Source organism: Capricornis sumatraensis, chromosome 4 (assembly GCF_032405125.1).
Source record: "Capricornis sumatraensis isolate serow.1 chromosome 4, serow.2, whole genome shotgun sequence".
Classification (NCBI taxonomy): Eukaryota; Metazoa; Chordata; class Mammalia; order Artiodactyla; family Bovidae; genus Capricornis; species Capricornis sumatraensis.
This window is the reverse complement of record NC_091072.1, coordinates 21,460,263-21,487,477: the sequence shown is the minus strand read 5'-3', so window position 1 is coordinate 21,487,477 and position 27,215 is coordinate 21,460,263. Positions and strand designations below refer to the sequence as shown.

The following is a 27,215-nucleotide window of genomic DNA, read 5'->3' as shown; positions in this document are numbered from 1 at the left end:
TCAGCGTTTAAAATGAAGCACAGCGGAGTGACTTTCCCAGCTGGTTTTAAAACTTTGCTTTTGACAAAAACAGATTTTATTTTAATTCATGCCGAGTGACACGTTACACCAAACTGGCTGGAAGCCCAAGACAGAGAGCTGACTTGGTTTCCCTCCTCCACAGAATCGGACTAAGTAGTTTCCAACTTCATCTTTCCCTCCAGTGAATGAGAAGTGTCATATCAATGACTTACCTGTGTCTTAACTTCCAAATTGTGGACGTTAGGAGAAACACAACCTCTAACTCCTTAAAGACCGAAAAGCTTAAACAGTTTATTATGGCTAATTGAAGGCAGTATTCCAAGTTTTAATACACTGGACTAATCAAAGGATTTTCCTATAGTTCTGGAGCAAAGGTGAGAGACCGGATGCCCCTTTAAAGCCTTCTTATCTTTGTTTATTTTATTATTGTTCTGTCTTGTAGTTCAAAAACCAAAGATGGAGCAAAGTTTCCGAGCATTTTTACATTAAAGGGGAATGCTTGGTTGCTTCTGGAAAATATAGCAGATTAATGGAAAAGCATGTTATGATTAAACAGTTTATCACTGTGAAGTGAAAAATGTAGATAGTAGTTAAACTCTTCCTTGTAAAACTAGTGTGGGGCTTTAAGAGGGTATGGGAGGCCCCGGTGAGATGCTTTCTAATCAGAGGCTTGGTGGGATTCCAAGAGGTGGTTTCAAATACAAAAATAAGTACTTGGGTTTCCCTTGGTGTCCCCATGGAGATTTTAAGCCATGATGCAACGTTCAAATGAAAGTGGTATTTTTATGGCTTCGATGGGTAAATATGCAATTTGAAAATATTCAGGGGAGGGTGGTTTGGTTCAGATGAATGGGGCATCCAAAGTACAGTGGGTGAAGTGAATTGTACTCTTTTGAAGAGAGCCTTGTGCTGGACAGGATGGTCCAGTATTGTAAACACGCTTTTCTCATGCTTAGCTCCCCTTCCTAGCAACAGGAAGACGGAAATGAGGCCATGCAAAAAAAAAAAAAAAAGACTCTGAAGGTTCTAGACAATACTTGACCCACCCTAGCATTCACTGTGTACAACCAGAGGACTTGCAAAACTAAAAATAACTTCAGATGTTTCCCCTTCCTCCCTGGACATTGCCAAATTGCTAAAGACCAAATTCTCTGTGCTTTAGAACATTACAGCACAAGCAGGCTCATGGTACAGCTGGCAGAAAGTCTCGTCATTGCCAAGCCTATTCTTGAAATTATAAAGCTGGCCTGGGGAGAAGAGTGGTTTTCATTTGTAAAGTTGACTTAGTCTCATGCTTACAATGATATGAGTTGGAATCCAGTGGAGGAGAGAGAATTTAATTTCTAAACGGAGTCATTTCTCTGAATGTTCATTTTAGCAAGATTTACCTCTAATATACTTTGGCGTTGTGGGGCTACAATACAAGGAGTAATCTACATAGCATGCAGGACATCAAAAATTGACCTTGCTGTGGTGGCGCAGGGCTAGGGGTGGCCGGTGGAAACTGATGCTCAGCCATAAGGTATAAAGGTCCAACACTGTGTCCTAAAAGCACAGTGCCAAGTGCCTCTTTCCCATGGCTGTGAAATTAGGAGGAGAATGCTTTTCTGGAGTGGATTTTCAGAGTTGTCTGTGTTTCTGATTGTGTGGCCATTGTGTAGAGAGAAATTCCAGAACTTGAGGATAATTCCTAGTCTTTTTAAGGAGGACAATGCTGTAGAGTTAAAATACGTTTTTATAGAAATAGATGGTGGAGGGAGTATGATCAGTGGTGTTTTCTTTCCACCTCAAATGAGTCAGAAATCTAATTAATGAGAAAGAGGTAAGATTCCCAGCTGCGAAAGCCTCTTCCTGACTGTTTGCGTTTTTCCTTGTGGGAGCCTGTGTTATTGTTAAGGATTATCATCATCAATGATAAGTAAGTATGGTTCTGCTGGAACTTCTTTAATTGGGTCTCAACATTTTTTTTTCACTAGCTATTTCCTCCTTGCCATCGTAATTAACAGTGGGTAGGAATAAAGTGTTGTGTTTTTAGCCTATACATATATATATGTATATGTCTGTATATATGTGTATGTACATGTATATGTATATATAAACATTTTATAGTTTCTAATAAGCAACAGTCAGCCTTCTCTAGTGTGGATACTTCTTTTTAGTTTTTATAAAAAATACATAGACTTTTTTTTTTAATACATAGACTTTTAACAGAATAGTAGTGACATTATGTATGCACGCTCAGTCATCGCAGTTGTGGCCGACTCTTTGCGACTCTATGGACTGTAGCCCACCAGGCTACTCTGTCCACAGGGATTCTCCAGGCAAGAATACTGGAGTGGGTTACCATGCCCTCGTCCAGGGGATCTTCTTGACCCAGGGATCGAACCCACGTCTCCTGCGTTGCAGGCGGACTCTTAACCCACTGAGCCACATTATAGAAGTTAAAATGTATGCTTAAGTTTGCTTTCATTGTCACATGTAATCTTCTTAAAACCTCACAAAGTAGCTCTAATTATTTCCATTCCTAAGATGAGGAACCTGAGCCCTGGGAGAGAGTTAAATACCTTGCCTGAGATCACTTACTGTACATGACCAAGCTAGGATTTCAACCAGGTGTCTGTGACTGTAGATTCCAGTTGTGGACATACATTTGGCAGGATTTTATTCGGTTGAGGAAACAATATTTGGTGGCCAAACGAAGCCTTGCAGTTACTCCACAGTTTCTTTGTGCTGGTAGGTAGAGAGCTGTAATGTTAGGGTCCCAAGAGTGGTTTCTGCGTCCCCTCTCAGGGGCCTCGTGAATGGAGAACTCAAGCCTCTGTCTTTAATATGTGAAGAAGGAGTTTTGGATACCATTTTCTAGTCTCTGTTGACTATACTGAACGGTGCTTACTTATGTGAAAGCACTCCAAAATGATGTTTCCAAGGGAAAGTTTTCTCCCAGAGGTCATTGGACACATTTTGAATGGCATTTTGAAAAGGCCTACCTATTAGGAAATAATGTTCTTGAGCACCAAAGGGTAAAAACAGTATTCCTTTGCTGAAGTCAAACCAGCACACATGGTGGGAATCAAGTCCCTCTCTTAATCTTTCATTCTTGTTTTTTTTTGCTGCTACTGGAGTGAGTTTCACGGTGGAAAGTAAGCTCCTTTTCCATCCACACATTCTACCTCAACCGGGTGGCCTTCTCATGTCTTCCCCCCTCTGCCCCCAGGAGGAAAATCAAAAGCTAGCTGAAGGCTGAGGTCAGTGCATAGAGTCCTCAGATGCCTTTGACGCCTCCCATCCACATTTTGTTCTCCCCTGCCCCACCTCTGAGTGTCCTGCGGAGAGGGCTAGAGGCTGCTTCCTGCAGCTCGACAGAAAGGCGCCTTCCTCCTCCTTGCAAGAGTCTCCAGAGGATGTCTGAGGGACAGAAGTTTTCCACACCCTGAGTTCATAGCATTTCCCAGGTTGCAGCGCTTGGGACGCCAGAGAGGAAGGGACCTGGGAGGTGAGATGGCCTGTGGCCCATGTACTCCCGCCCTGCCGTGCCTTTTGTCACACTCATTTTCACCTGCCCTCCCGAGTTTGGAGAGGCCATCAAGGACCTCTCTTTTACTGCTCTGTTTTTCCAACTGTGTGACACCAAAAAGGGATCTTGTATGATGCTTATGCGTTTGTAAAAGTCATTCCAGGGGAAATTCCAGATCTATGTAAAGGCAGCCTGGAAAAACATTGCCTCTTCCCTACTGAGGGGCAGCTGAGTTGCCTGGAAGTTCAAGGACTAGTCCAAGGTCATATGTGAGTTGAATGGAACAGGAGACCTCTTCCTGTCCTCTTGTATAAATAAAACAGGGAAGCAACAAAATGAGGATTTTAATGTGTTTGTAGGAAAAGCGTATGTTAGAAAACCAGTAATGTCCTAAACTAAACAAATACTTGGGTCAAATTTTGACCAATGGATTGTGTGTGTTTGGGGGGGCTGAATGTCATAAGCAGTTTTGATGAAAATAATTCTTTTGCTCACCTAGGAGACAATAATACTTCTATTTCTTACACCTTTTGCTCAAGAGTCAGAATTGAACCCAGGCATGTCTTGGAGGTTCTGCAGGTTTGGTTCCAGACCATAAGAATAAAGCAAGTTATACAGATTTTTTGCTTTCCTTGTGCATATAAAAGTTACATTTACATTATGATGTCATCTATTAAGTGCACAATAGCATTACATCTAAAAAAAAAAAGAAATGCAAACCTTAATTTTTTAAAAGGCTGTTGAAAAGTGGCCCAATAATAGACTTGCTTGACAGAGTTGCCACAAACCTTCCATTTGTAAAAACTGCAGTATCTGTGAGGTACAATAAAGCAGGGTCTGTCTGTAGTGTTTCCTGTTTGAGCTTAGACATAGGAGTGGCTAAAATCTGCTTGTATTAACCAGTATCTGCCATGTTTTTATTTTCATCGGTCTTTGATAAGGCAACTTGATGTTTCGTTCAATTCTAGATTTCGTTTTTTTCTCTGTCAGGATGGACTGTAATATGAGTGAATAGTTTCTGTACCATCCCTCACTATTCCCTTTATTTCTAACTTAAAGTTTTGTAGCACTACAGTTTTGCACAGTATTTTATCTTTCCTGAGCTATGACACTGTAGAACTTAGGGCGAAAGCCACGGATTGGGGAGAGGTGCTTACTGTCATAGAATAGGCTTTGCAGACACATGTGAAAGACTTGATGAGCATGTCAATCTTGAATGGTGGAGATACGGAGGCAGGTGCTATTTTAGGTTTGTAACCAAGTATTTTTGCCTTGAAAAAGTAAGTTTAAAAGGAAGCAAGTTATATAATTTTAAACCATCTTCTTCACTTAGAGGAAAAAAAAAATGAGACTCGGAAAAACAAGGAACCTTAAAGTTGGTTTAAGATGGCTTCCTCTCTTGAAATCATTTTCCTAATCTATTGAGTTATCATCTAAGAAACTACTTCAAATCTTTTTTCTTAGCAATAAATGCATAAATATTTGGTGCAAAATACTGGAAGAGAAAGAGAGAGAGTGTGTGTGTGTGTGTAGATGGAGGTGGATTTTGCTCCACCTTAGATTGCAATGAAGTAGAAAGATGTGATGATGCAATATCCATTTCCTTAACAGTTTATTTTCATGTAAGTTTGATTTTGTGTGTGTGTGCTGGGTAGTAAGTGCCAGTTTCTGATTCATTGGGAGATGATTGCTGTTCCTGGAAACAGTTGGATCAGCTCAAGCCTGGAGTGCCGGATAGCGCCCAGTCCTGCCTGAGCTTAAATGGATACAGAGCTGTTTGCCTTTGCACGGAAAGGGCATATATTTTTTGATGTGAGCTATGTGCTTTTTTCCTGGTTTGTGTGTTAAAAATAGTGTTTTGCAAACACTTGAACTCAGTAATCCCCAAAGAAAACTTTAATTGATTTAATTTCTACATTGCTGGAGTGTGGACTCCTGTGCAGATTATCAGGTGTGGGCTTGCCTTATGTGTCCCTTCTTTAAAGCAGAGCCATTTATTAAGTTGTCATCACATCATTAGAGAAAATGGGTCCTGCCCCCCCTTTATATTATTTCTAGGAATGTTCTTTACTAGAAAGCAACGTATCTGCCGAATCTCAAGTTGGAGGAAGAAAAAAACTTAAAAAGAGAACTCCCTCAAAACTCCCATTTCTTACTTGTATTGAAAAACAGTCTAGTGATTTCAAAGTGAGGGTAATCTTTGTGGGCAAGACTGCCGTGTGCAGAAAGTTCTCTAAACAGGAGTGAGGGCTGGTGGGGGAGAGGGGGTGCCCTCTGGGACCGTAAGCAAATTATTGATAGCTAAACTTTGGACCAGCTTCCTCATTTGTAAAGAGGAAAAAATGGAAAAGTTCCAAGAGGCTTTCCAGCCCCAGTTCATTGATTGAGTTGATGTCAAGATGGTGCTGTTAACTGAAACACAAATGTACAAAATCAATAAGCAAAGTAAAACTTTGATTTTTTTTTTTTTTAACTCAAGAGTTTTCTGTGCGTTGGAGTGTTTTCTTCCTGTAACGACTAATTTTAGTTTGAGGGCTGGAGACATGGATATGCAAAAACGCCTAGGATTTTGAGTTCTCTGTAATATGATCATAGGCTTCAGGGAACAAATCTAGAAACTGATCTATTAAGAAGCAAATTAGAGGGAATTGCCTGGCAGTCCAGTAGTTAGGACGCCATTCTTTCAGTGCAGGGTTGCATGTGTTTGATCCCTGGTCGGGGAAGTAGGAGCCTTGCAAGTCACAAGGCATGGCTCCCCCGCCGCCCTCCAAAAAAGGAAACAAATCAGATATTTTAGCAATAAGCCACTCAGTTTTATACAGTTGATCAGTTTTTTGAGGGAAGAAGAATGTCTCCGTGTAATTGATGATAAATCTGGAAAATTAACAGATGGAACCTAGTCTGAAGGTTGTCTTGACAAACAAGGGAAATGGGCATAAAGGAATTCTTCGAATCAGAAACTTAAGGAATCTGCACAGCCTGTGGCAATCCCAGATTTTACAGATGAGGAAACCAGTCCAGAAGGATTGTGTTCTTAAGGCTACTTAACTAAGCAATGGATTCTTTCCTGGACCTGTTTCCCTGACCTGTTACAGATCATACTTTGCCCCCTTTCTGTGGCGGATTATTAGTAGTAGTAAAGCTCTTCTGTATCTGAGGAAATCATGGTGGTTGCTCATTGGGTAACCAGGCTAAGGAGATGCTTGTATCTGCTCTTTGGCATAACCTACTTTTCACTGCATACCTCCCCTTCCTCTGTTGTGTGTTACAGTAAATCGAGTCTGCTTACCGTACCCTCACACACACCTGTGCTTTGCCAGCTCTCCTCTTAGCTTATTCTCTTTTATTCCCAGTCTCCTGTCCTGCAATCCAGCCTTCTATAAAAGATCATGATCCCTCCAAATAAAGGCTGACTATTGAAATGAATGCCCAGTAGCCCCTTACCTCCCTCCCCTGCCTGCCTCTGAATTCATAGCCTCCTCTGTACCATATAGAGATTTCTTAGTTTACTTTTCTTCCTTTGTTTTTCTTTCTTTCTTTTCCTCTTTCCTTCTCTTTAAGAAAAAGCTGTGTAAGAACAGTATATTTCAAACAGGTTATTGTTTTTTTTTTCTTGGAGGTAACAAATAGCTTTTTTTTTTTTTCCATTAAAAAATGTAAGACTGCATTACTTATTAGAAGTGTTATTTGGGGAAACGTTTCAGTTTTATATATGCTTATATACACACATTTGTGTACATGAATCTATGCATAGGTACACATACATGTGTGTGGGGGGGGCCAATGTAAAATGTATTTCTCACAGTGGCTCCTGATCTGAAAAAATTAAGACCATTTTACTAGAAGAAAATCACATTGCAGTTTATTTATTTATATGGTATTTATTGAGTAACTAGTATGTATCCTACACTGTTGGTGGTGCTTGGGATATATCAAAGAGTAAAACAGGCAAAGAAACTGGCCTTTGGCGAGTTCACAGAGGGCAGAGACAAAGTAAACATAATAAATGTTTTGGGAGAAGAAAAGATAAAGCAGAAAAGGGAGCATGGGATGGGTGAGAAGAGGCCTGTGAGGGTGGGTCAGTTAGCCCGGGGGCCATGGGGTGACAGGATGGAAGAAGGCGCAAGGGCACAGGGGCCGCTGTCAGAAGTCTGGCTCTCATCTATGAAATGGGGACTCTTGGGGGCTGCCTGGACAGGGTCCCTTGGGACTTAAATATAGGGATCTCAGAAGAGCCCTTCGGAAGCCAACTCATTCATAAGAGAATCAGCTGAGTATCCTCAATTGTGAATTACCTTTCCCTTTGGCTTCCTGCTTCAGGGCAGCGACCTGTGTCTTTGATTGTCCCTGAACACAGCAGGCAGCACAGACCCTGGATGTGCAATAAATAAATATTGAGCTGAACAAGGAAGTGAAGGGTGATTAGCTGCACGTAAATGTGTGGCTGTGCTAGAATATACCTAAAGGTGGATTTGGGTCAGCTACTGGGAGGCCAGATGGCCCAGGAACTGAATTATATTGACTGGTCTTGCAGAAGCCTCCTCTCTGGTCTCTTTGAGAAGAGGCACAGCAGATGTTTAGAATTTTTTTTTAGGCACCTGAGGGTAGGAATGTTGCTAGTGGCTAGTCATAATCTTTGCTGTGATTAGATAGCAGAAGAGTTTAATAAATATTAACATATGCATTGTGCTATCTGACTTAGCCCAACTAGAAATTCACTTTACATAGGTAATTCCCAATAGCCAATCTTTTGGCAGCATGTGTGTGTGTGTGTGTGTGTGTGTGTGTGTGTGTGCTGAACAATTATTAATTGCAAAGAGATAGGGGTTTAAGTCGTAGTTCTCAGTCAAATGTCAGTGGATTCTTAGCCTTCAAACAAATGTAAATGTGCTTCCAATGTGGAAATAGTAGTCTCTCCGGATAAACGAATGAATTAAGAAGCTTCTAGTAGGTATACTCACTGTCCCAGGGAAGGAGAGGGAGAGAGGTTGATGGGGTGCAGAGGGAGAATTTATCTGCAGCAAGAGAGATAGGAGATGAAGAGTCTGTGCACCCTGGGAAACGCAAGGAGTTCAGGGAGACTGGAGCCGAGCTTGCATTTGGAGGCCCTCCATGAGCAGAATGGCTGGGCAGAGGACGAGTTAAGATGTCTGTGGGTCTGCCGAGGAGTCATGTCCGAAAGGTAGTGGCAGTCATCTAGGAATTCTGAGCAGAGGACTGACATGATGTGACATGGCATGACATAAATCATGTATTTCCTACAGACCAGTCCAGGGCTCACCTACCCTTTGGACTAGGAGAGAGTTCATGAGAGTAGGGAGGAGCGAGGGTTATCAGAGAGTTCCGTGGGAAGGATGCTAGGATACCTTGGGAAGAAAGAGTCTGGGATAAAGGAATATGAAGAAATGCTACCTGGTTCAGTGGTCCCCGATCCTGACTACCTTTACATTTACTTAGGAGCTTCTTTCAGAGAAGGCAATGGCACCCCACTCCAGTCCTCTTGCCTGGAGAACCCCATGGATGGAAGAGCCTGGTGGGCTGCAGTCCATGGGGTCGCTTAGAGTCGGACACGACTGAGTGACTTCACTTGCACTTTTCACTTTCCTGCATTGGAGAAGGAAATGGCAACCCACTCCAGTGTTCTTGCCTGGAGAATCCCAGGGACGGGGGAGCCTGGTGGGCTGCCGTCTATGGGATCGCACAGAGTTGGACACGACTGAAGCGACTTAGCAACAGGAGCTTCTTTAAAAAGATGTTGTCCGGGTCCTCTCTAGATGGAGAAAATGAGAACACTTGGGAGTCGCGGGTGGGGGGTGGGGGCGGGTTATGATGCCCGCCAGGACCCGGGCTCAGACCCTCCGAGGTCAAGTGTCTGAGGCTGTGGTTTGCTCCTCTGCCCACGAGAAACCCACCTGCCAGGGAAGGTGGGCCTGTTGGTGCCCAGCTGTATGGCAGTACTGTAAAGTGGGTGCCCTGAATGGAGGCAGGAGAATTGATCCTTTGCAGTAATTCTTCCTTCCATTTGAAGGAATTTTTGTAACCCGGGTTAGGAATCTTGGTTTAGATCAGAAAGCAGCGCCTTCCTTCACACAGCCACGTGCTTCTCCGCGGCTGGTGAAGCATCCGCGTTTCCATGGATCTGCCCGCAAGTCTGCCCGCGTTGGGGGAATCCACGGAATCCGGAACGTGCTTGAATTTTCTTACATTCCTCCCGATTCCTTAGAATTGTATTTAAGAGATGCATTCCGTGGAGCATTTGCCTTGAGGCCCGATTTTGGAAGCACATGGCAAATCGCAAAGAAGGCAGGAAGCTCGGCGAGGGTTTCCACCAGGCAGACAGAGCAGAGGGAAGGTGGAAGTACTCACATCCTGCTCAGACCCGACAATCATTGCTCAGTCACTGAGATGGCGAGTTCCGCGGAACGATGACGGGGTTGGGGAATTTCTAACTTACTGTTGGGGGTGAGGGGAAACTAGGGTCACCCCATCATGCCAGGAAGTGTGCAGATACGGCCTCATGGTTCCCAGTGAGACACCAAAGGTTCTCCCGAAACTCATTCATCTAACACAAGTCATTACTGAAGCTGGTTCCAATAAAAATTTCCTATTTTCCTCCTTCACACATTTGTCTGTTGTTGGCTTAGAGAAAACCCAGATCTAAATGTGTCATTGTATTTCCACTGCATTTTCAGTTTCTGATGGCACTTTTGCCTGGTGAATAATTTAAAAAAAAAAAAAAATTGTCCTGAGAGCCAGTTAGAGGCCTCCAAAAACAGACACAGGGGGAGTCAAAGTGCCAGCAGTAATGCAGCATTCACATGGCTTGGCTTAATATTGTTAACGTTGTTCATTGATACATTTTTTTTTTTTCCAGGGAAATTGGGGTTGCTCATTTCTGCAAGTCTTTGCTCTCTGTCACACTATGGCAACTGAATGGAAAAAAGTGGTTGTTTCTCCACTTGTTCCCTCATCTTCATATCTTAGGAATATTCCCAACTCACCTGTTAGGATCAATATGAGAAGTCAGAGAATTCATACACCTTAAGTGCTTAAACTGGGCCTTGTACACAATGAGTGCTCAATAAAAGTTAACCATTGATGGAATTGTTGGGAGGCATCTAGGAAGACTGCCTATAGGAGGTGACACTTGGCTGAGGCCTTGGAGGATGAGTAAAATTTGATAATGAGAGAATGGGAGAATATTTTCCGCCAGGGATGTGTTGGTGGGTGAAGAAGGACCAGGTTTACTTTGGCTGGGGTATGGAGCAGGTATGGGGAGCTGAACAGTTCCATGCCACATGGAGAACCTTAAAAACCCTGGGGAGATGTCTAGACTTGCTTTCTAGGCAGTGGAGCAGGAGCTCCAGGGAAGTTTGTGCAGGAGAGACAAGATCAAAACTGTAATGTAGGAAGTTTGGTGAGGCAAGGTTGGTGTCAGGAGTCTCAGGAAAGAGAACAGGAACCCTGGAGTCTCAGTTAGGGTAAGGGTGGAAGTCGTGGCCTGGGTCAGGAGGGAACTAGAAAGGGTACATCCCTACCTGACCTGGTAGTAGACATGGGTTCTTTTTATATTAAATAAAATGGACCTTAGATTGTTACCATTTTCTCTTGGTAACTGCAAAGGGGTGAGAGTGAAGTCAGTAACTATCCCATTTATTAAAAAATCAATGACAAGCTTTTTACAGTTTTTCTAATTCTGATTTCTATAGAAGCACCAAGTTCTCATTTATTATGCATCCTAAACTTTTTGAGTGGACATTGTTAAATGTAAACTAAATAGAGGCGTGTCTGTTTCCCATGGTTTGATATCTAAAAGAAAAACATTCTCATCTATAGTAGGGAGAGGAAAAGGCAGGTAAAATTACTGATCTCTGTAGTTCTTCTTGAAAGTGCTGCTTTTTAGCCACTGTAAGCCTTCCATTAAATTATCTGCACAAGATGCAAACCTTGGCCTATTCACATCGTTTCTTTCTAACCAACTGCCCTTAAGAAAAGTGACTATGTGAACAGAGATTTTTAGATCAATTTTTGGTCATTTGGGGGCGTTTGTTTTTCTTAGTGGTGGCAGATGAATAAGAGTGACAAGACATCCGTAGGCATTTATGTATTCCTGAAGTGACTTTAAATGAATAGGCTCAGACAGTAAAGTATCTGTCTGCAATGCAGGAGACCTGGGTTCACTCCCTGGGTTGGGAAGATTCCCTGGAGGAGGGATGGCAACCCACCCCAGTATTCTTGCCTGCAGAATCCCCATGGACAGAGGAGCCTGGTGGGCTACAGTCCATAGCGTCACAAAGAGTCGGACACGACTAAGCAATCAAGCACAGCACATATGTGAAAACACTTTGTGATTTGTTAGGTATTATATAAATAAATTTAATCATTCTGTAGAAAAAATAATGCCATACATCTTTCATGCCCCTTGGCATGAAGCCATTTTAATAAGAAATCAAGAACATGTTCTAAATAAGTGGTGATGCTGGCTGGAGAATTGTGTCCAATTAAGGCTTGTGTGTGTGCTCTGATCTGATAGCATGTCTGAATATAGTCCAGAAAAAGTAGATGTTGAGAATTTCTGGCTATTCACCACTTATTAAGTAAAATATGTAGAGAGCAAATACTTCTACTTTTTAACAATCTATTGTTTGACGTTTAACAATCTGTTCAGTGGAAATAACCTCTATACAGTAGAAGAAGCAAGATATTTAAAATATTTTTAAAAACACAAACGTTTAGCTTCTTTTCTCTCCATGTCTATCTTTGTGCCATGGCCATGGGGGTAGAGAAGAAAGTAGTTTCCCCATCTCTTAAAATAAAATGTTGAACTTTTATATGTTTTTCCAGCAATACAGTTTTCTGGGAAATATTTATAGTATGATTTTATTTAAAGATTCTTTAATTCCTTACTGAATGAGGTAGACTGTTAAGTGCAGATCTCTCATTGGACAATTTGATATATTGTTTGATGCAGTATAGAGATTGAGATTCTTCAGTGTCAATAGAGTGACACGTTCCAGCCACTCTGTCCTTCAAAACCCCGAAGTTCAGTCCTGAATCTTGTCCTTTGTAATGCTGCTTTCATCACCACACTGAAAAGATTCATCGGAGTAATAAACCTTGCCCTGTCTTTTCTTGCTTCTGTGCTGCCATAAGTGGTTTTGTTTAGGTATTGACTAACGTATCAGAAGACAGTAGCAGGCTTTTCCCTTTGGCATGCTCATTCAGTAAGGCCATCCTTACTTATTTTAATGAATTTGAGTGTTCTCAATTCTCTTTTCTCTAAAGACTCAAAGAACTCATGAAATAATAAGTTCAACCCTATTGCTCTGAAACAATAAAGTTACTGCACAAGAGTGGGATATATATTAAAGTGAGACACATATATATTTCTCTCTGATGGGTTATCTGCCTCCTATCTGGCTCAGAGGAGAAAAGTGTAATGAACATTTGAGTGTGGAGTAAATTAATCTATACTGAGACATTTATAAATGAGTGACTAGCCTTACACGCTTGGAGAAGGCGATGGCACCCCACTCCAGTACTCCTGCCTGGAGAATCCCATGGACGGAGGAGCCTGGTAGGCTGCAGACCATGGGGTCTCTAAGAGTCGGACATGACTGAGCGACTTCACTTTCACTTTTCACTTTCATGCATTGGAGAAGGAAATAGCAACCCACTCCAGTGTTCTTGCCTGGAGAATCCCAGGGATGGAGGAGCCTGGTGGGCTGCCGTCTATGGGGTCGCACAGAGTCGGACACGACTGAAGCGACTTAGCAGTAGCAGCAGCAGCCTTACATGCTAAGTACTCTGAGGATCTGAGGAAGGTGGGAAGAAGAGTTGAAAGAATATTTTTTGTACAAACTAAAAAACTAATGACTCTGCCCTGAACTCCTCTGTGAGTCAGTTTTAATGGGATCATAAGTAGGGCTTGAATGAATTTGAACACCACGTCAGTTGCTCTTGGCCTTACTGTTTATCCGTACTGTCTATAAGATGTTAACCACGGGGTACTAGAAGCTGTTTCGGGCATTTCAGCCTGCCATGACTGTGGGGTTTATCAGCCTAGTGCCCTCCAGCACCTCTCTGCTCCCTGATAGACCCAAAGAGGCACCTTCACAACACACAGGCCGCTACATGCATCCCATCGGGTCAAGCCAGTTCTCTTCCAAGGTGTCAGATGTACTTGGTGGCCTTCTATTGATGTGAAATGTAAATCAAGTTAAGCCACCCAGACCTAAAATCAATTATATAATCCTCTTTCAACTTTCTCATGATGCCCTGTCTTTGTAATTATTTGTAACCAGAACACAGAAGCAGCACAGAGGGACTTATTGCTGAGACTCCATTTTTGTTTCTTAAAGGAAAGATGGATAATTATATGTGTCTTTTAAAGTCTGAAAAGATGCAAACGATTTAAACCATTTGAATAAGTGGGTTTTGTTTTTTGCTTATCCCTTCTCATCAGGGAATTCTATAACAAAACCAGAGTTTATTAAGGAAGAAGAAGCAGAGTTGCACATAGCTAACATGTTTGTCTGTCCTCTCTTCTCTTCCAGAAATTGAAGCCAAAGAAGCTTGTGATTGGCTCCGAGCCGCAGGATTCCCCCAGTATGCCCAGCTTTATGAAGGTAAGCTGGAAGCACCATTCCTTTTTTTTTTTTTTTTTCCATTTATTTACTTTTAACTACGCTAGGTCTTCTTTGCTGCTCACAGAACCAGCGGGGGCTACTCCCCAGCTGTGGAGCGCAGGCGTCTCACTGTGGTGGCTTCTCTTGTTGCAGAGCATGGACTCTAGAGCATAGGCTCAATGGCTGTGGCGCACGGGCTCAGCTGCTCCTGGACCAGGAATCAAACCCGTCTCCCCTGCATTGGCAGGTGGATTCCAAACTCCTGGACCACCAAAGAAGTCCCATGCCATTCCTTTATAATGGCCATAAGCATGTCCTTGGTATATGATTATTATTTATGTGCAGCTTATTTTCAGACATTTTATTATTTACTGGAATATTTCATGAAGGAAAAAATACAGCAAGCACCTAAAACCACCACCCCCGAAAAAAGCTAGGACCTTGATAGTAGCAGACCTACCAGTCTCTGTCGCTCTGCCGCCCCCTGGCCAAAGTAACCATCATGGAATAACACACACACACACACATCTGCTGCTGCTACTGCTGTCGCTTCAGTTGTGTCCAACTCTGTGTGATACACACACACACACACACACACACACACCTGCTGCTACTGCTGTCGCTTCAGTTGTGTCCAACTCTGTGTGATACACACACACACACACACACACACACACACCTGCTGCTGCTACTGCTGTCACTTCAGTTGTGTCTGACTCTGTGCGATCCTAGAGACGGCAGCCCACCAGGCTCCGCCATCCCTGGGATTCTCCAGGCAAGAACACTGGAGTGGGTTGCCATTTCCTTCTTCGATACATAAAAGTGAAAAGTGAAAGTGAAGGCACTCAGTCGTGTTTGACTCTTAGCGACCCCATGAACTGCAGCTCACCAGGCTCCTCCGTCCATGGGATTCTCCAGGCAAGAGTACTGGAGTGGGGTGCTACTGCCTTCTCCGACACACATACCTAGGAGTAGCATTACTGGGTAGTTGAAAAGATGTATGTACAACTTCGTAATGGAAGCTTTTGAAAAGTTCCTGTACTGATTCCACCCCTCCCTGTAATATAAAAAGATTCTGTCTCTGCACATGCTCTCAACCCTTGACATTGCCAGACTTTAATTTTTGCCATTCAAATGGATATAAAATGATATCTTACAGATTTTGACTGCCATTTTTCTAGCTATTGATGATAAGACACATTTATTCATGCCATCTGGCCGTATGTGTTTGCTCTTCTGTAAAATATCTGTTGCCCATTTTTCCCTTGAGTTGATTGTGCTTTTCTTAATAATTTATAAGACCTCTTTATTCTAAACACTAAGGCTTTGTTGGTCATGTGTTGTAGATATATTTCCCTACTTTGTCATTAGACTTTTCACTTTTCCTTAGATTGTCATTTAGTCATTATTATTTCCCCTAGGTTATTCAGTTTTTAATTAAGAAAAAAGTGGACCCTTTTTTAAAAATAAAAAATCCAAGATCTAGGCTGACTTTTAGTGGCTTCCCTGGTAGCTCAGACAGTAAAGAATCCGCTTGAAATGCAGGAGATCCAGGTTTGATCCCTGAGTCAGGAAGATCCCCTGGAGAAGTGCATGGCAGCCCACTCCAGTATTCTGGCCTGGAGAATCCCATGGACAGAGGAGCCTGGTGGGCGACAAACCATGGGATCGCAAAGAGTCAGATACAACTGAGTGACTGGCACTTTCACTTTCAGGCTGGCTTTTTGCTGGTTCTTCATGTCTTCCTCAGCACCCTGAGCATCACTTGGATGCTGAAACAGGGTGCTGAGCACCATGAATCTCACTCATGTCTTTGGCTGCCTGGGGTGGGCAGAGTGTACTCTGTATAATCCAGGGGGAAGAGGTTATTCATTCAAACTGGAGGCTTATTGTTCTTATTGCCAAGTGTCTCTCATTCATCTGTCTGGCCATCTATCCATCCAACCATCCATTCAGCTAATCAACAAGCCAGTATTAATTCTGCACCATCAGGGGTGTCCACCACTTGGGGAGATGCTGCAGATTTTGTGAAAATAAAACAGTTCATGCCTCAGAGTACACCATTAAGGGGTTGCCAAATATCTCAAAAACAAGCATAATTTTAGTTGATTTACACTGAAAGAATACATCTTTTTCACCACTTAAGAGGAAGGAGATGCTATGAGACAGGCATTATGTGACAAAACTGCTGAAAGAGCGAGGTTAAACGATGTCATTTCAGTCTTTTCACCAGGGATGTTCAACTCTTCTCACGATAAACAGTGATTTTAAGATGTTTCTTTTGCTCTCCCATCCTCCTAGGATGATAACAAGCAGGCTGCTTCCTGTAGCAATGGCAGTGGGCTCCCTCTTGTATCTGCTGGTCACCAGCATTCTTCTTTAATAAATGAACAGAATGCCATGATGCTGGGAAAGACTGAGGATAGGAGGAGAAGCGGGCAACAGGGTGAGATGGTTGAATAGCATCACTGACTCAATGGACGTGAGTCTGAGCAAACTGCAGGAGATAGTGAAGGACAGGGAAGTCTGATGTGCTGCAGTCCATGGGGTGACAGTCAGACACAGCTCAGCAACTGAACAACGAATGCCAAGATCGGATACAGTTTGTCAGCTTGGAGGCGCTCCCAAGATAAACAGGCTGCGTTTTTAGGAAATATTTACTTATTTGGCTCCACTGGCTGTTAGTTGCAGCTTATGGGATGTAGTTTCCCCACCAGGAATTGAACTGGGCCCCCTACATTGGGAACATGGAGTCTCAGGCCGTGGACCAGCAGGGGAGTCCCCTTGCGGCAGGTTGCACTGAAGAGGGAAATGGAGGGAGTAGGGATGCTCCCCAGAAGCAAACTGGGGAGGAACCACAGAGATCATTTTTATATCCCTAGCTCACTCAGCTAATCTAACTCATTACTTCATTAATAATCCCTGTTCTTCCTCTTTGTAGCCCAGACTGAATGTACGATATTTCCCCATGAAGATGGGTTTAAAATTAGTTTATAATTAGACTATGTAGAATATCTTACTGTTCCTCCATTTCACAGAATATCTCCAATTCCTTTTCCTTCTTCCTTCCTTTCTTTCTCTCTTTTAGGTGTTTGGTTAGCCCGCGCGTTTATTATGTGGAGTCGCTTATTCCTGTAGGAGAGTTTTGGACCTGTTACCATTTGCAGCACCTCTGTCTCTCAGTAGGGCTTTGGAGGGGGTGGGCTGGGGGCAGCCCAGCATTCTATCGGATTTTCAGTTCACAGCTCTACTGGAGATATGGGAAGATAATTGCATTTGCAGTGGCAGTAGCATGCTTGTCCTTTTGTTCTCCTGTTTAGAAATTAAATTTCCTTCAATTATGTCAATTTTTAGTGTTGATTAGCTGCCAAGCAGCCCTTTCTTGTGATGTGTATCTTTGCTGAGATCCCCTTCCGGTCTCTGCTTACATCTTTCCAAATCCTAAGAGACAGACTGTATTTTCTCAAGTTACATTTTGGGGGTCCCTTGACGTTTATAAGTCTTTTGAAGCCTAAATCTACTTTTGAGGTTGTACTATACATTGTTTTCAGCGTTTATAATTTCTCTCCTTTGTCCCGTCCCTATGTTCAGGGCAGGTACACACACCGCATACCACCACACTCATTCCTTGATTCCTAGCTTTATTTTGGTCATTGACAATATATACTTCCAGCGCTTAAACGCAAGCTGGAAGTTTAAATCCTAACCTGAAGAACTCTGAGAACTACTGAACAACAACAACTAAAAGTAATTATTTCACTCTTCTCTTGCGTGTAGTCCCTACTTTTCCTAGAATTCCTTTCTGAAACAGAATTTTAAAGTTAATTTGGGTCAGGAAAGTAATCTAAAATATAGCTCTGGGCACACTGAGTTCAGAATTGCTAAAATAACAAAGTTGCTGTCTCAGATGCACTCAACAGGCATGCTAACTTTATGGTTTACATGTATTAAGTATCACAAGCATATTCTTTAATATAACCCCTGTCCTTTAATACTTAGAGTGCATGGTGTCTGTTCAAAGTGAAATACAGTTGCCAGAAGCTTCAAACAGCTTTATAATCTGCTTTGCTTGTATTTACTAATAGTTTACATTCACTAGAAGTCTTCTCTCTTATTGCTACTAGAGTGGTGCTGCTAATCATTTCCCTAATCATTTGGTCTGGAAGGTAATGAAGAGAGGGAAATCCTCCAATACTGAATTTTATAAATTTCTTCATGAATCTTTAGGCTCTAGCTATTTCATTGGTCTGTCTGTCTTACCACTCAGAGAACAGGATCACTAACTTTAGCCTTCAGAAAAAAGAATAGACCACAACACTCATTATGTTAATTTTCAACATTGGGGAAGAAAAAAAGATATTTATAAGTATAATCTCTGGAAAATTGATGACTGAAAATGAGGAGCTTGATACCATCCTCTAAAACCAATGTCAAAAGTTAGAAGCCATAAAAACATAACGAACCATCACGTGCTCCCACGTCAACCCCAGAACTAGAATACTATTAGTTACTTGTGTCTCCAAAACTACCAACAGCCATGGCAGTTTGCCCTGGCAGCATTAGCCATTTGGGAGGCCAAAGGGATCTTTAGGTTCTGTGTATTCTGGTGTCCTCCAGTGCTCTATTCCTGACCCACAGAGTTGCATAGAAGGACTCTTCCTCACAATATTTTACAAGTTTTTTACTAGGAAGGCCTGTTATTTACCTTAATAGCTTGGAACAGCAAAGAAGGATAACTTGCTCTTATCTAGTGGCAGTTCCAGAGCTTTGTCGTTTTCCACGGAAGCACTGCTGGTCTTCTTCCTCCCTACTCTTCCTGGATGTGTTTATCAACGAGGGACAGAAAAGGGAATTCTTCCACTGAGTTGACTCTTCCCCCTTTCTGTTTTTCGATTTTGAGATAACTTAACGTATTCTTAGAATAGTGAACTCTTCTACAAATAAAAGGATTTGGGATTCTGTGGTTCTACACCAGCTTTAGAGCTGGCCTTTTGTTTCAGGGGGATTTATATAAGCTCCTGGAAAGCCATATGGAAGTGCTTGTATTTGTTTAAAAATAGCACATCCTGAATTCTCTTTAGCTTTTGATGTCATGCAAATGGTTGGATTCCATTGACAACCACCATTGTTCTCTAGATCTTTCCTTGGCCTGGCTTTCTGTGACCTCTTCCCTGATCAAATGTGAGCAAAGACACACATGGTGGGGGGAGGGAGGAAACAGCCACGTTAGAAGGGAGCATCCTTCTGGTATTCATTCTGGTTTAAATTATAATGTATATAGCAGGTCTGTTGACTGCTGATTTGTTTAAAGGTGAAACAGTGTTTTGAACCACTTATCTTTGACAACAGATACTTGAGTCTGCAGACCACTTGATATCCAAGCTCCTTTAGGACACAAGATATTGTCTTAAACTGCTTTACATTCCCATAGCACTTGGTAGGGAATGAGGTAACCTGCACACAGTAAGTATTCAAGAAATTATCTTGTTTTTGAGGGTTTTCTCTCTCTGTCTCTCTCTCTGCTAAACTGGGCTAGATTGGCAAGAGTCTGAATGCTCAATAAGTATATTTGTTTTTATTTTTCTTACAGATCTTCTGTTCCCCATTGATATTTCCTCAGTCAAGAGAGAGCATGATTTTTTGGACAGAGATGCTATTGAGGCTTTATGCAGGTAAATTGAAATGTTTTGAGTGTTTTCTTTCTCTTTCCTTCCTTTTTAAGAGCACAGTATTCATCCCTGAGATGAGTTTGCTTTTGCTCTAATTAGGTCAGGGGTCTCTTTCTCTTTGGCCGCACAGTATGCACAGTCTTAGCTCCCCAGCCAGAGAGCGAACCTGTGCCCCTTGCAGCGGAAGCACGAGGTCTTAACCACCGGACGGCCAGGGAAGCCCCTGTTTATGTCAGGTTTTTGAATAGTATTTGTATATAGAGATTTACTTCTTCATGAATCATAGGCCTTTTAATTAAAATTAGTAACTTCCTATTATTTAGTATTGCCATTAAAATAGCACTGCCCTAGGGCATACTCAGTAGCATTCCATATTTGATACCATGTGCTTCCTGAAACAGGTAGTGTTCAGGTGGTTTGAAAACCTGAAACAGGGTTGTTTTTTTTTAAGGCAGTGTAGTTTGACTGCTCAGCTCCACTCAGGTGCCCTCAAAGAGTCAAAGCTGCTGTTGATTGGAAGTAATACGTTTAGAGGAATCAGTGGATGTGGGGGACGGGGAGACTACGCCAAACTAGAGGCAGGAGGACCATGGCTTAAATTCCAGGAAAGCATCTCTGAACCTCTTGAGCTTCCCCACGTACACATTCATAACAATAGGATTAAATACGGCTGTAAAATAGCTCAGCACAGCCTTTAACAGAAAGTAGACAGGCAGCAAATGAGCACTGATGGGAAATGTGAGAAAAACTGTCAGAAACCCTTGTTCGTGGTGCTGGTGGATTTTCACACTGAGCAGCTCGCAGGCTTTAACGAAGTGGAAGTGATAAAATACGCAGCAGACGATGACAGGACACTGATAATCCTCTCCAGCTCTTCAGGACGTATTATTTGTTTTTAAGCTAGTCATCCTTGTAATTTTTCTCAAAACCTGTAAGCCATCAAAGGTGAATTCTAGGGAGAAAAAGATCATACACAGACTAGTTCACTTGTTTATTTGATTGTAAAATTCGTTTTCTTTTAATTTCAGTATTACTTTTAACTTGGAAAAGCATCATTGAGGTGGAATGACACCCAGGATGTATTTCCCTTTTACAGGCAAAGAAACCAATTGTAGCTCTGTGAAAATACTGTTTTCTGCCTTTCTTATGTCATCCATTGGTTTCTGAAGCACCTAACTTAAGCAGGAGTTTTAGGGAAAGACAAATATGGTATTTACAATGGAGTATGGAATGGACTAGTTCTCCTGGCTTCAGAAAGAAAAAAAAAAAATGCCGCATTAACCACAGAAACACTGTCACTTTTCAAATCCAATTGAATGACTGCTTAGAAAAGCCCAGGGTATGTAGACACTTTCTGAAAGGAACCTGATTCCAAGGCCCCCCCACCTGCACCCCGCAGAGTGTATAATATCATAGCTATGTCATCTGTAATGAAAAAATGTCCCCGACGCAGTTTAGGAGGGAAGGAGACCACATCTGGAATATAAATTACTCCAGACATTTTTGAAATGTTTGAATGCTTAGCTTTGGGACAGAATTAATTTCTTCTCAATTCATCACTGGTGATAACACTTAGAAATGAGGTCACTCCTAAGATGTGTCCTAGGAGACATAACTCATTGCGTCAGATCATCCGTCTCACACATTTCAAGCTACTGAGTGAGTGTGCCCTGTAAACAGCAGCAATGGCTTAGGAATTTCTGGGTCATAAAAATATCATGGCAGCATCATAGCCCAAGGGGTCATGATTAGATTCTTTTTTTTTTCTTAAATATCAGTTTGAAATGTAGTTACCCTGTTCTGGGTCTAAGGGCATCCTCCGTGCTTTGTGGCTAACGCTGGCTCTCAGCACCATCAGAGAGTCTACCTCTCTTTGAAAGGAGTAAATCTGTACTGTTAGATCTTTGATGGAAAGTAAAGCCTAAAAACGACTAGACCTTGCTCTCTCTTTGGATCCCACAAGTGTATTCTGATCGGTCTTCAGTTTCTCTTGCTGTTATTGCTGTTCAGTCACCCACTCGTGTCCAGCTCTTTGTGACCCCATGGACTACAGTCCATGGGATCAATTTCTCTTATGTGTAGAATAATATCTCATAGGTTAAGTATAAGAAGGAAATGCAATGATGGATGTCAAGTGCTTTAAAAATTATCAGGCCTAAAACCGACACCCAGATTTGAGTATGTGGAGAAAGGCTTGGAGTAGGATTCAGAATTCAGGAATAGTCATCAAGTTGATTGTAATGAAAAACCCAAGGTCTCTTGTCCACACTTTCACAGAAACAGACTTCTTATGGCAAATGATTTTCCTTGGAGAGGGCTAAACGAATGTTCTGAAGAAGAAGGAAGTGGCAAGCATCTTCCTTGGAAATGCCCTCCAGATCCTGGGATGTCATCAGAGTAGTTGGGGACACTTGCTTTTACTGATGATGGTATTTATCTTATTTGCTAGACTGGCCTCTTCTGTGTACTCTCTCAGCCCACAAAATTCAAAGGGCCAGCAGACCCTGAATCTGTAGTGTTGTTTGAAACTTTGCCTTGTGGTCTGTTAAGTTTTTTCCTAGACAGACTCTTTCATAGACTTCCATCTTTTTGCCTTGTTGAAACAGTTTGAGCAGTTGATTTTAAATACATATGGTACTGTAGTTCACAGAAACTCAGCTAAAAGTTTTACTTTAATAAAATATTATTAAATATTTAATAGTGTTTTTAAAACTTTTTTAGGTTTGTTTTAAATGAAATAATTCTTGCATGGTTTCTCTTTCCTGCCACCCCTCCCCTCCACACACACACAGAGCAAAAGCTCCCATTTACATACTAGTACACACTCCCATGTTCTGCTTAAAGGTTATTATAAACATTCATGTACTTACAAGTTGTGCAGATCTTAAAGTTCATTTTGGTCAATAATCTAGTAGGTGCTGACCTCTTAACATAATCTACTAAGAGCAGAAAACTTGTAGGCAGTGTGTTCTTGAGAATGATAACGATACTGTCTTAAATAATATAAAGTTCTATACAGTTTTGTAATGACCAAAAGTTGTAATTATGCAACTACTAGATTGTTTGGGTTTGGATTGCTCACCAGCATTCTTAACATGCACCACTTGTAAGGAGTAAACATACTTGTTTCCTTGGAGAGATTGGCTCTTGTCCCAGTCGGCGCTAGCTTTGCTGTTATGATCCAACCCCGATGATAAAGCCAAGATTCCGAGAGCATCACATTCAGTATTAATACTAGAGGAGTGATTCACTTGTCTTGAAGCATATGCAGATGATAATGCAAACTGTGACCTCTTGGAATACCTTTTCTGAAATCTTCTCTAACTTCATATATCCCACATTGCTGTTTTTCTGTGAGGTTACAACTGACTCCTATGAATACACCAAAGACTTACTTAAATAAAGTGATCATCATATAATAACAAATCGTATAATGACAGTAGCATCTTCAGTCTGTACTTTATTATTAAACTGCCCTTGAAGAGCCTAAGCTCTGTGAAGCACCCAGCCACTTAGTACATTTCAGCTATGTTACTATTTTGGTCCTATTGAAAGAAAAGCAATTGCAGTAATTCCAAGAAAATATCTTTAAGGCCTGGAAGAATTTTTATTTGTCAGGTCTGTGTGGGAAATTGTTCCTTTTTTCTTTTTTTTTTAATACTTTTAAATAGTATATTTCTTAGGAAACTCAACATTATCCTTTTAGTGCCAAATAATAACAGCATCTTGGAAATACATTTCTTTGAACCTTCCCTTTCACCTTCAGCATCTCAAAGTAGAATAAAACTGGTAAGCTATTCATGGATGTTCATGACACCTGGCTAGTATTTATTCTTTGGGGGGTATATTCTTAGAGAGAGATGGGGGAACAATGTTCTTGGGGGGTTTTTTTGTTTTTTGTTTTTGATGTTGTATTCTCTTTTTTTTTAAATTGCTTATTTTTTTTCTTTGGAGGATAATTACTTTACAATATTGTGATGGTTTCTGCCATATATCAGGCCATAGGTATACGTTCCTTTTTCCTTTCTCACTTCTCTTCTGCTTTCCCTGTTTTCACTTTGACTACGTGAGGCCCAGGACCACGCCTGCCATGGTTTTATCAGGGTGCTTGCAGCTCCTCCAGCAAAGCTCTTGAACCTCTGATGGCTCACTCTGTGCTCCCTCCCCCTCTGAGCAGAGTGCAAGTTGCCCAGCAGATAAGACTGACACATTCCTGAGGAGCTGAGCCAGCAGGGACCCTGGGGGCCAGAAAGGACCCCCCGGGCTTCCGGACAGACAGTGTGAGATACCAGTGTTCTGCCATTCACTGGAGGAGTCATACTTAGGGTAGAAGCTGCTCCCATATGTTATCATGATTAACATTTATTTTAGAAAGGAACGCGGAAGAGACTGCTTCTCAGGGCCAGAGTCACCGTGCTTTAGTCCTATAGCCTTGGACCAGGTTTGTGTCCACTCCAAGCCTCATTTCCTCATCTAGACATTGAAAATAAATAGTAGTGTCTCTATCAAGACAAAATAATACACGTGAGGCTCCAGGCACAATGCCTGACCCAGAATGCATCCCCAACTGCCACTTCACCTCAGTACCCTCACTTTGGAGGTGTCTAGGGGACACGTGAATTCCATAAAAACTTCAGGAATAACTCCGGGGCTTCAGTTTTGAAGCTCCATTAGCTTGGTGCTACCTAGAGAAAAAGATAACACTGACCTTTACAAAAATGACCTTCTTTTCTGTTTGACACAAATCTGCAGCTTGTGAAGTAAGTCCCTCCCCCACCCCCAGAGGCATCCATGCCTAGTAAACTTGATTATAAACACCACTCGACCATTAAAGCCCAAATGAAGTCAAGTGGGTATTTGATTTCAGGTTTGATTAATGAAACCCAGACCTAAGACTGTAACCATCCTGGATTCTTTACATCTTAAAAACATTTGAGAACTAAAACACTGTGGATACAAGTCATTGAAGTAATGGATGCCCCTTTGAAAGGGACTTTATATCCACTCGTTTTAATGTCTGTGGACTTTTTTTTTTTTTAAGTTATTTGTGTTCTTTCCGTTCCCATTATCAGAAAGACTTTTCCTGAGCATAGGTGCTCTGTTTAGGATTATCTTTGTTTATCCTATAAGCAGGCTACCACATAATCTATGAAATCAAAGGCAGTCTTATCAGCAGGCAAAAACACTTTCTACCCTCCTTTATCCAAGTTATTAGACAGGCTGCAAGGACAGGATCAGAACGATAGAGCCTTGAAGAGGGCTCAGAATCAGTTTGAACTTGTGTGCATTAAATGTGCTTGCCCTGTGAAATAGGAAGAACTGCAATCTTAACTGATGCTGGACCGCAGCTATGTTAAGGATCCATTTGAAGACAACTAAGTGATGGTCATCTGGAAGATGTTAGGAAGATTTGGGGCCTGAAAAGCTGTCATTCAGTTTTACATGCCATTTATTCCTGCGTCTGTAAAGGGTTTCTTTCTTTGAGCTATTTCATTATTTCCCAGTGAGGTGGCGTTTTGCTTTAAGTACTTCATTCTCAATGAAGCTAAATTACTTTCCTAATTTTAAATTATTACTCTTTGGCAGGAATTTAAAAAAAAAAAAAAAGCATTCAGAGTAAAAAATTTGACTCCTGTTCCAAAGAAGAATCTGACTCAAGCGCTTATTTTTTGAATTTTTAAAGATGTTGACCTTTGAAGTATACAGTTTTTAAAATTAATCATTTGCACTATTGATACGACTGTACCAATGCATTTTCCTGTCCTATACAGGAAGCTGAAAAAAGAATTAAGTAGTAAAGAGAGTCCAAATCTCCTTTCTGTACAGAGCTCACTAAATTTTTTAACAGGCTACCTATCATTTGTTTATCATTTGTCAGAGATAACTAAATTTTTACATTTGAATTTTGATTTGAGATAGAATACATTACAACAGCAAACACTTTATTCGCCAACAGCTCAGCTTGGTTACTTGTTCATGTTCCTGCTTCTGTGAAAGGAGACCACTGGCTTTTACTTCTTGGCACTGGGTAGAAATACTTAATGGCTCAACTTAGGGGCTATTGGAAGAATACATGTCTTCAAATGAGGGTTGTTTGTTCTGTGAAGAATAAGAGGCATTTTACAGAACCACTGCAGTGTGCCATTTCACTGTAAAATAGTAATAGTTAATGTAAATGAAAAAAACTTGTGAAATATAAAAATATTTTTAAACTTCACTTTTTAAAGAAGTTTCGGATACTCTTCTCAATTAATGGATTTAAAGAAACTCAAACACGTCAACTGTTTGGAAAAAATATTTATCCACCCCTCCTTGGTTTCCTGTCTTTGCTAATGTTATTTCTTTGCACTGTAGGCGTCTAAATACTTTAAATAAATGTGCGGTGATGAAGCTGGAAATCAGTCCTCATCGGAAAAGAGTGAGTATATAAAATGTATCCTAGAGTAGGAGCAAAGGAGAAGATGAAAAACTGGATTATGTGTTTTGTGATAGATTTTGTTTCACAAATTCTTACTTCCTTGTTCTAAAAATACCTACATTTTAAATGTTATAATCCAGACAGGTTTACCAAAAACTGTGTAGCCTTATGTAATTGAAACCAATAGCTGCAGCTAGCCAATACCCTGTGTCTCGCCTGCTATTTTTGATCTGAACAGATTTTCTGTGATTTTGCCTCATTAACTCAATGTCTGCAACATATTAAAGGGATGAGACTTAAGGAATTCTGGTGCATTTTGCATTGCCTCCCTGCAGAAACTGCAGTTGAAGTTCTTGGGAACTCTGTCTTCCCATGTGTAAGAGTACCTGTGTTTTTAAGCTGTAGAGATGGCAGGGAAGGCTGGCTGGTGGGATATGGAAGACTAGAGCTTTGAAGGGAGAAAAGGAATTAGAGGAGAAAGAGGGAGGCTGGAAATCCCACACATTCTAGTGAAATGCCGGCACGTAACTGATTCGGATGGTATTTTCTCCTGTGTTTGAAATGTGAGGATGTCTTATGAGATCTTAGGAGAAGAGGTGGGTGTAGTGGTGGGAGTGAATGCCACAAATTAGAGTAAACAGAAGTGAGTTTGGTCAAAGAACAGATTTTTCACTGTCAGAGTACCGATTTTAATTATCTAACCTGCGCCAAGTTGCCTTCCTGGGGGAGTTAAACCTTTTAAACGAATGAGCGGGAACCCCACCTCACGCTGTGAGGAGCTGTGGAGAGGAGCCTGCACGTCAGCGTTCAGCGCTCTCCACCCGCTTTCCCGGGGGGCCCTGCTCACGGGAGACACTCCACGTGCGTCACACTGAACTGCGCCTCTTGATATCCCATCAAGGGGCTCGGATGCAATAGTCTGTCGTGGTGTAACCCTGGGTCCCGTCTATAAGTTGGGCATCACC

General features: G+C 41.7%; 1 protein-coding gene across 6 annotated transcripts in view; it reads left to right on the top strand.

Annotated features, from left to right (window-relative positions):
• Positions 1–27,215, top strand: part of DLC1 (DLC1 Rho GTPase activating protein) — a 419,587-nt gene that overhangs the window by 375,438 nt on the left and 16,934 nt on the right. For 5 of the 6 annotated variants that reach the window (XM_068971948.1, XM_068971952.1, XM_068971950.1 and 2 more), the window contains 3 exons: positions 14,092–14,163; positions 19,754–19,835; positions 26,187–26,250. In XM_068971948.1, the coding sequence (XP_068828049.1) occupies positions 14,092–14,163; positions 19,754–19,835; positions 26,187–26,250 (218 nt within the window). Of the gene's footprint in view, positions 1–14,091; positions 14,188–17,641; positions 17,695–18,949; positions 18,958–19,727; positions 19,836–26,186; positions 26,251–27,215 lie in introns of all 6 variants that reach the window. The other variant, XM_068971949.1, reaches the window with a different exon arrangement.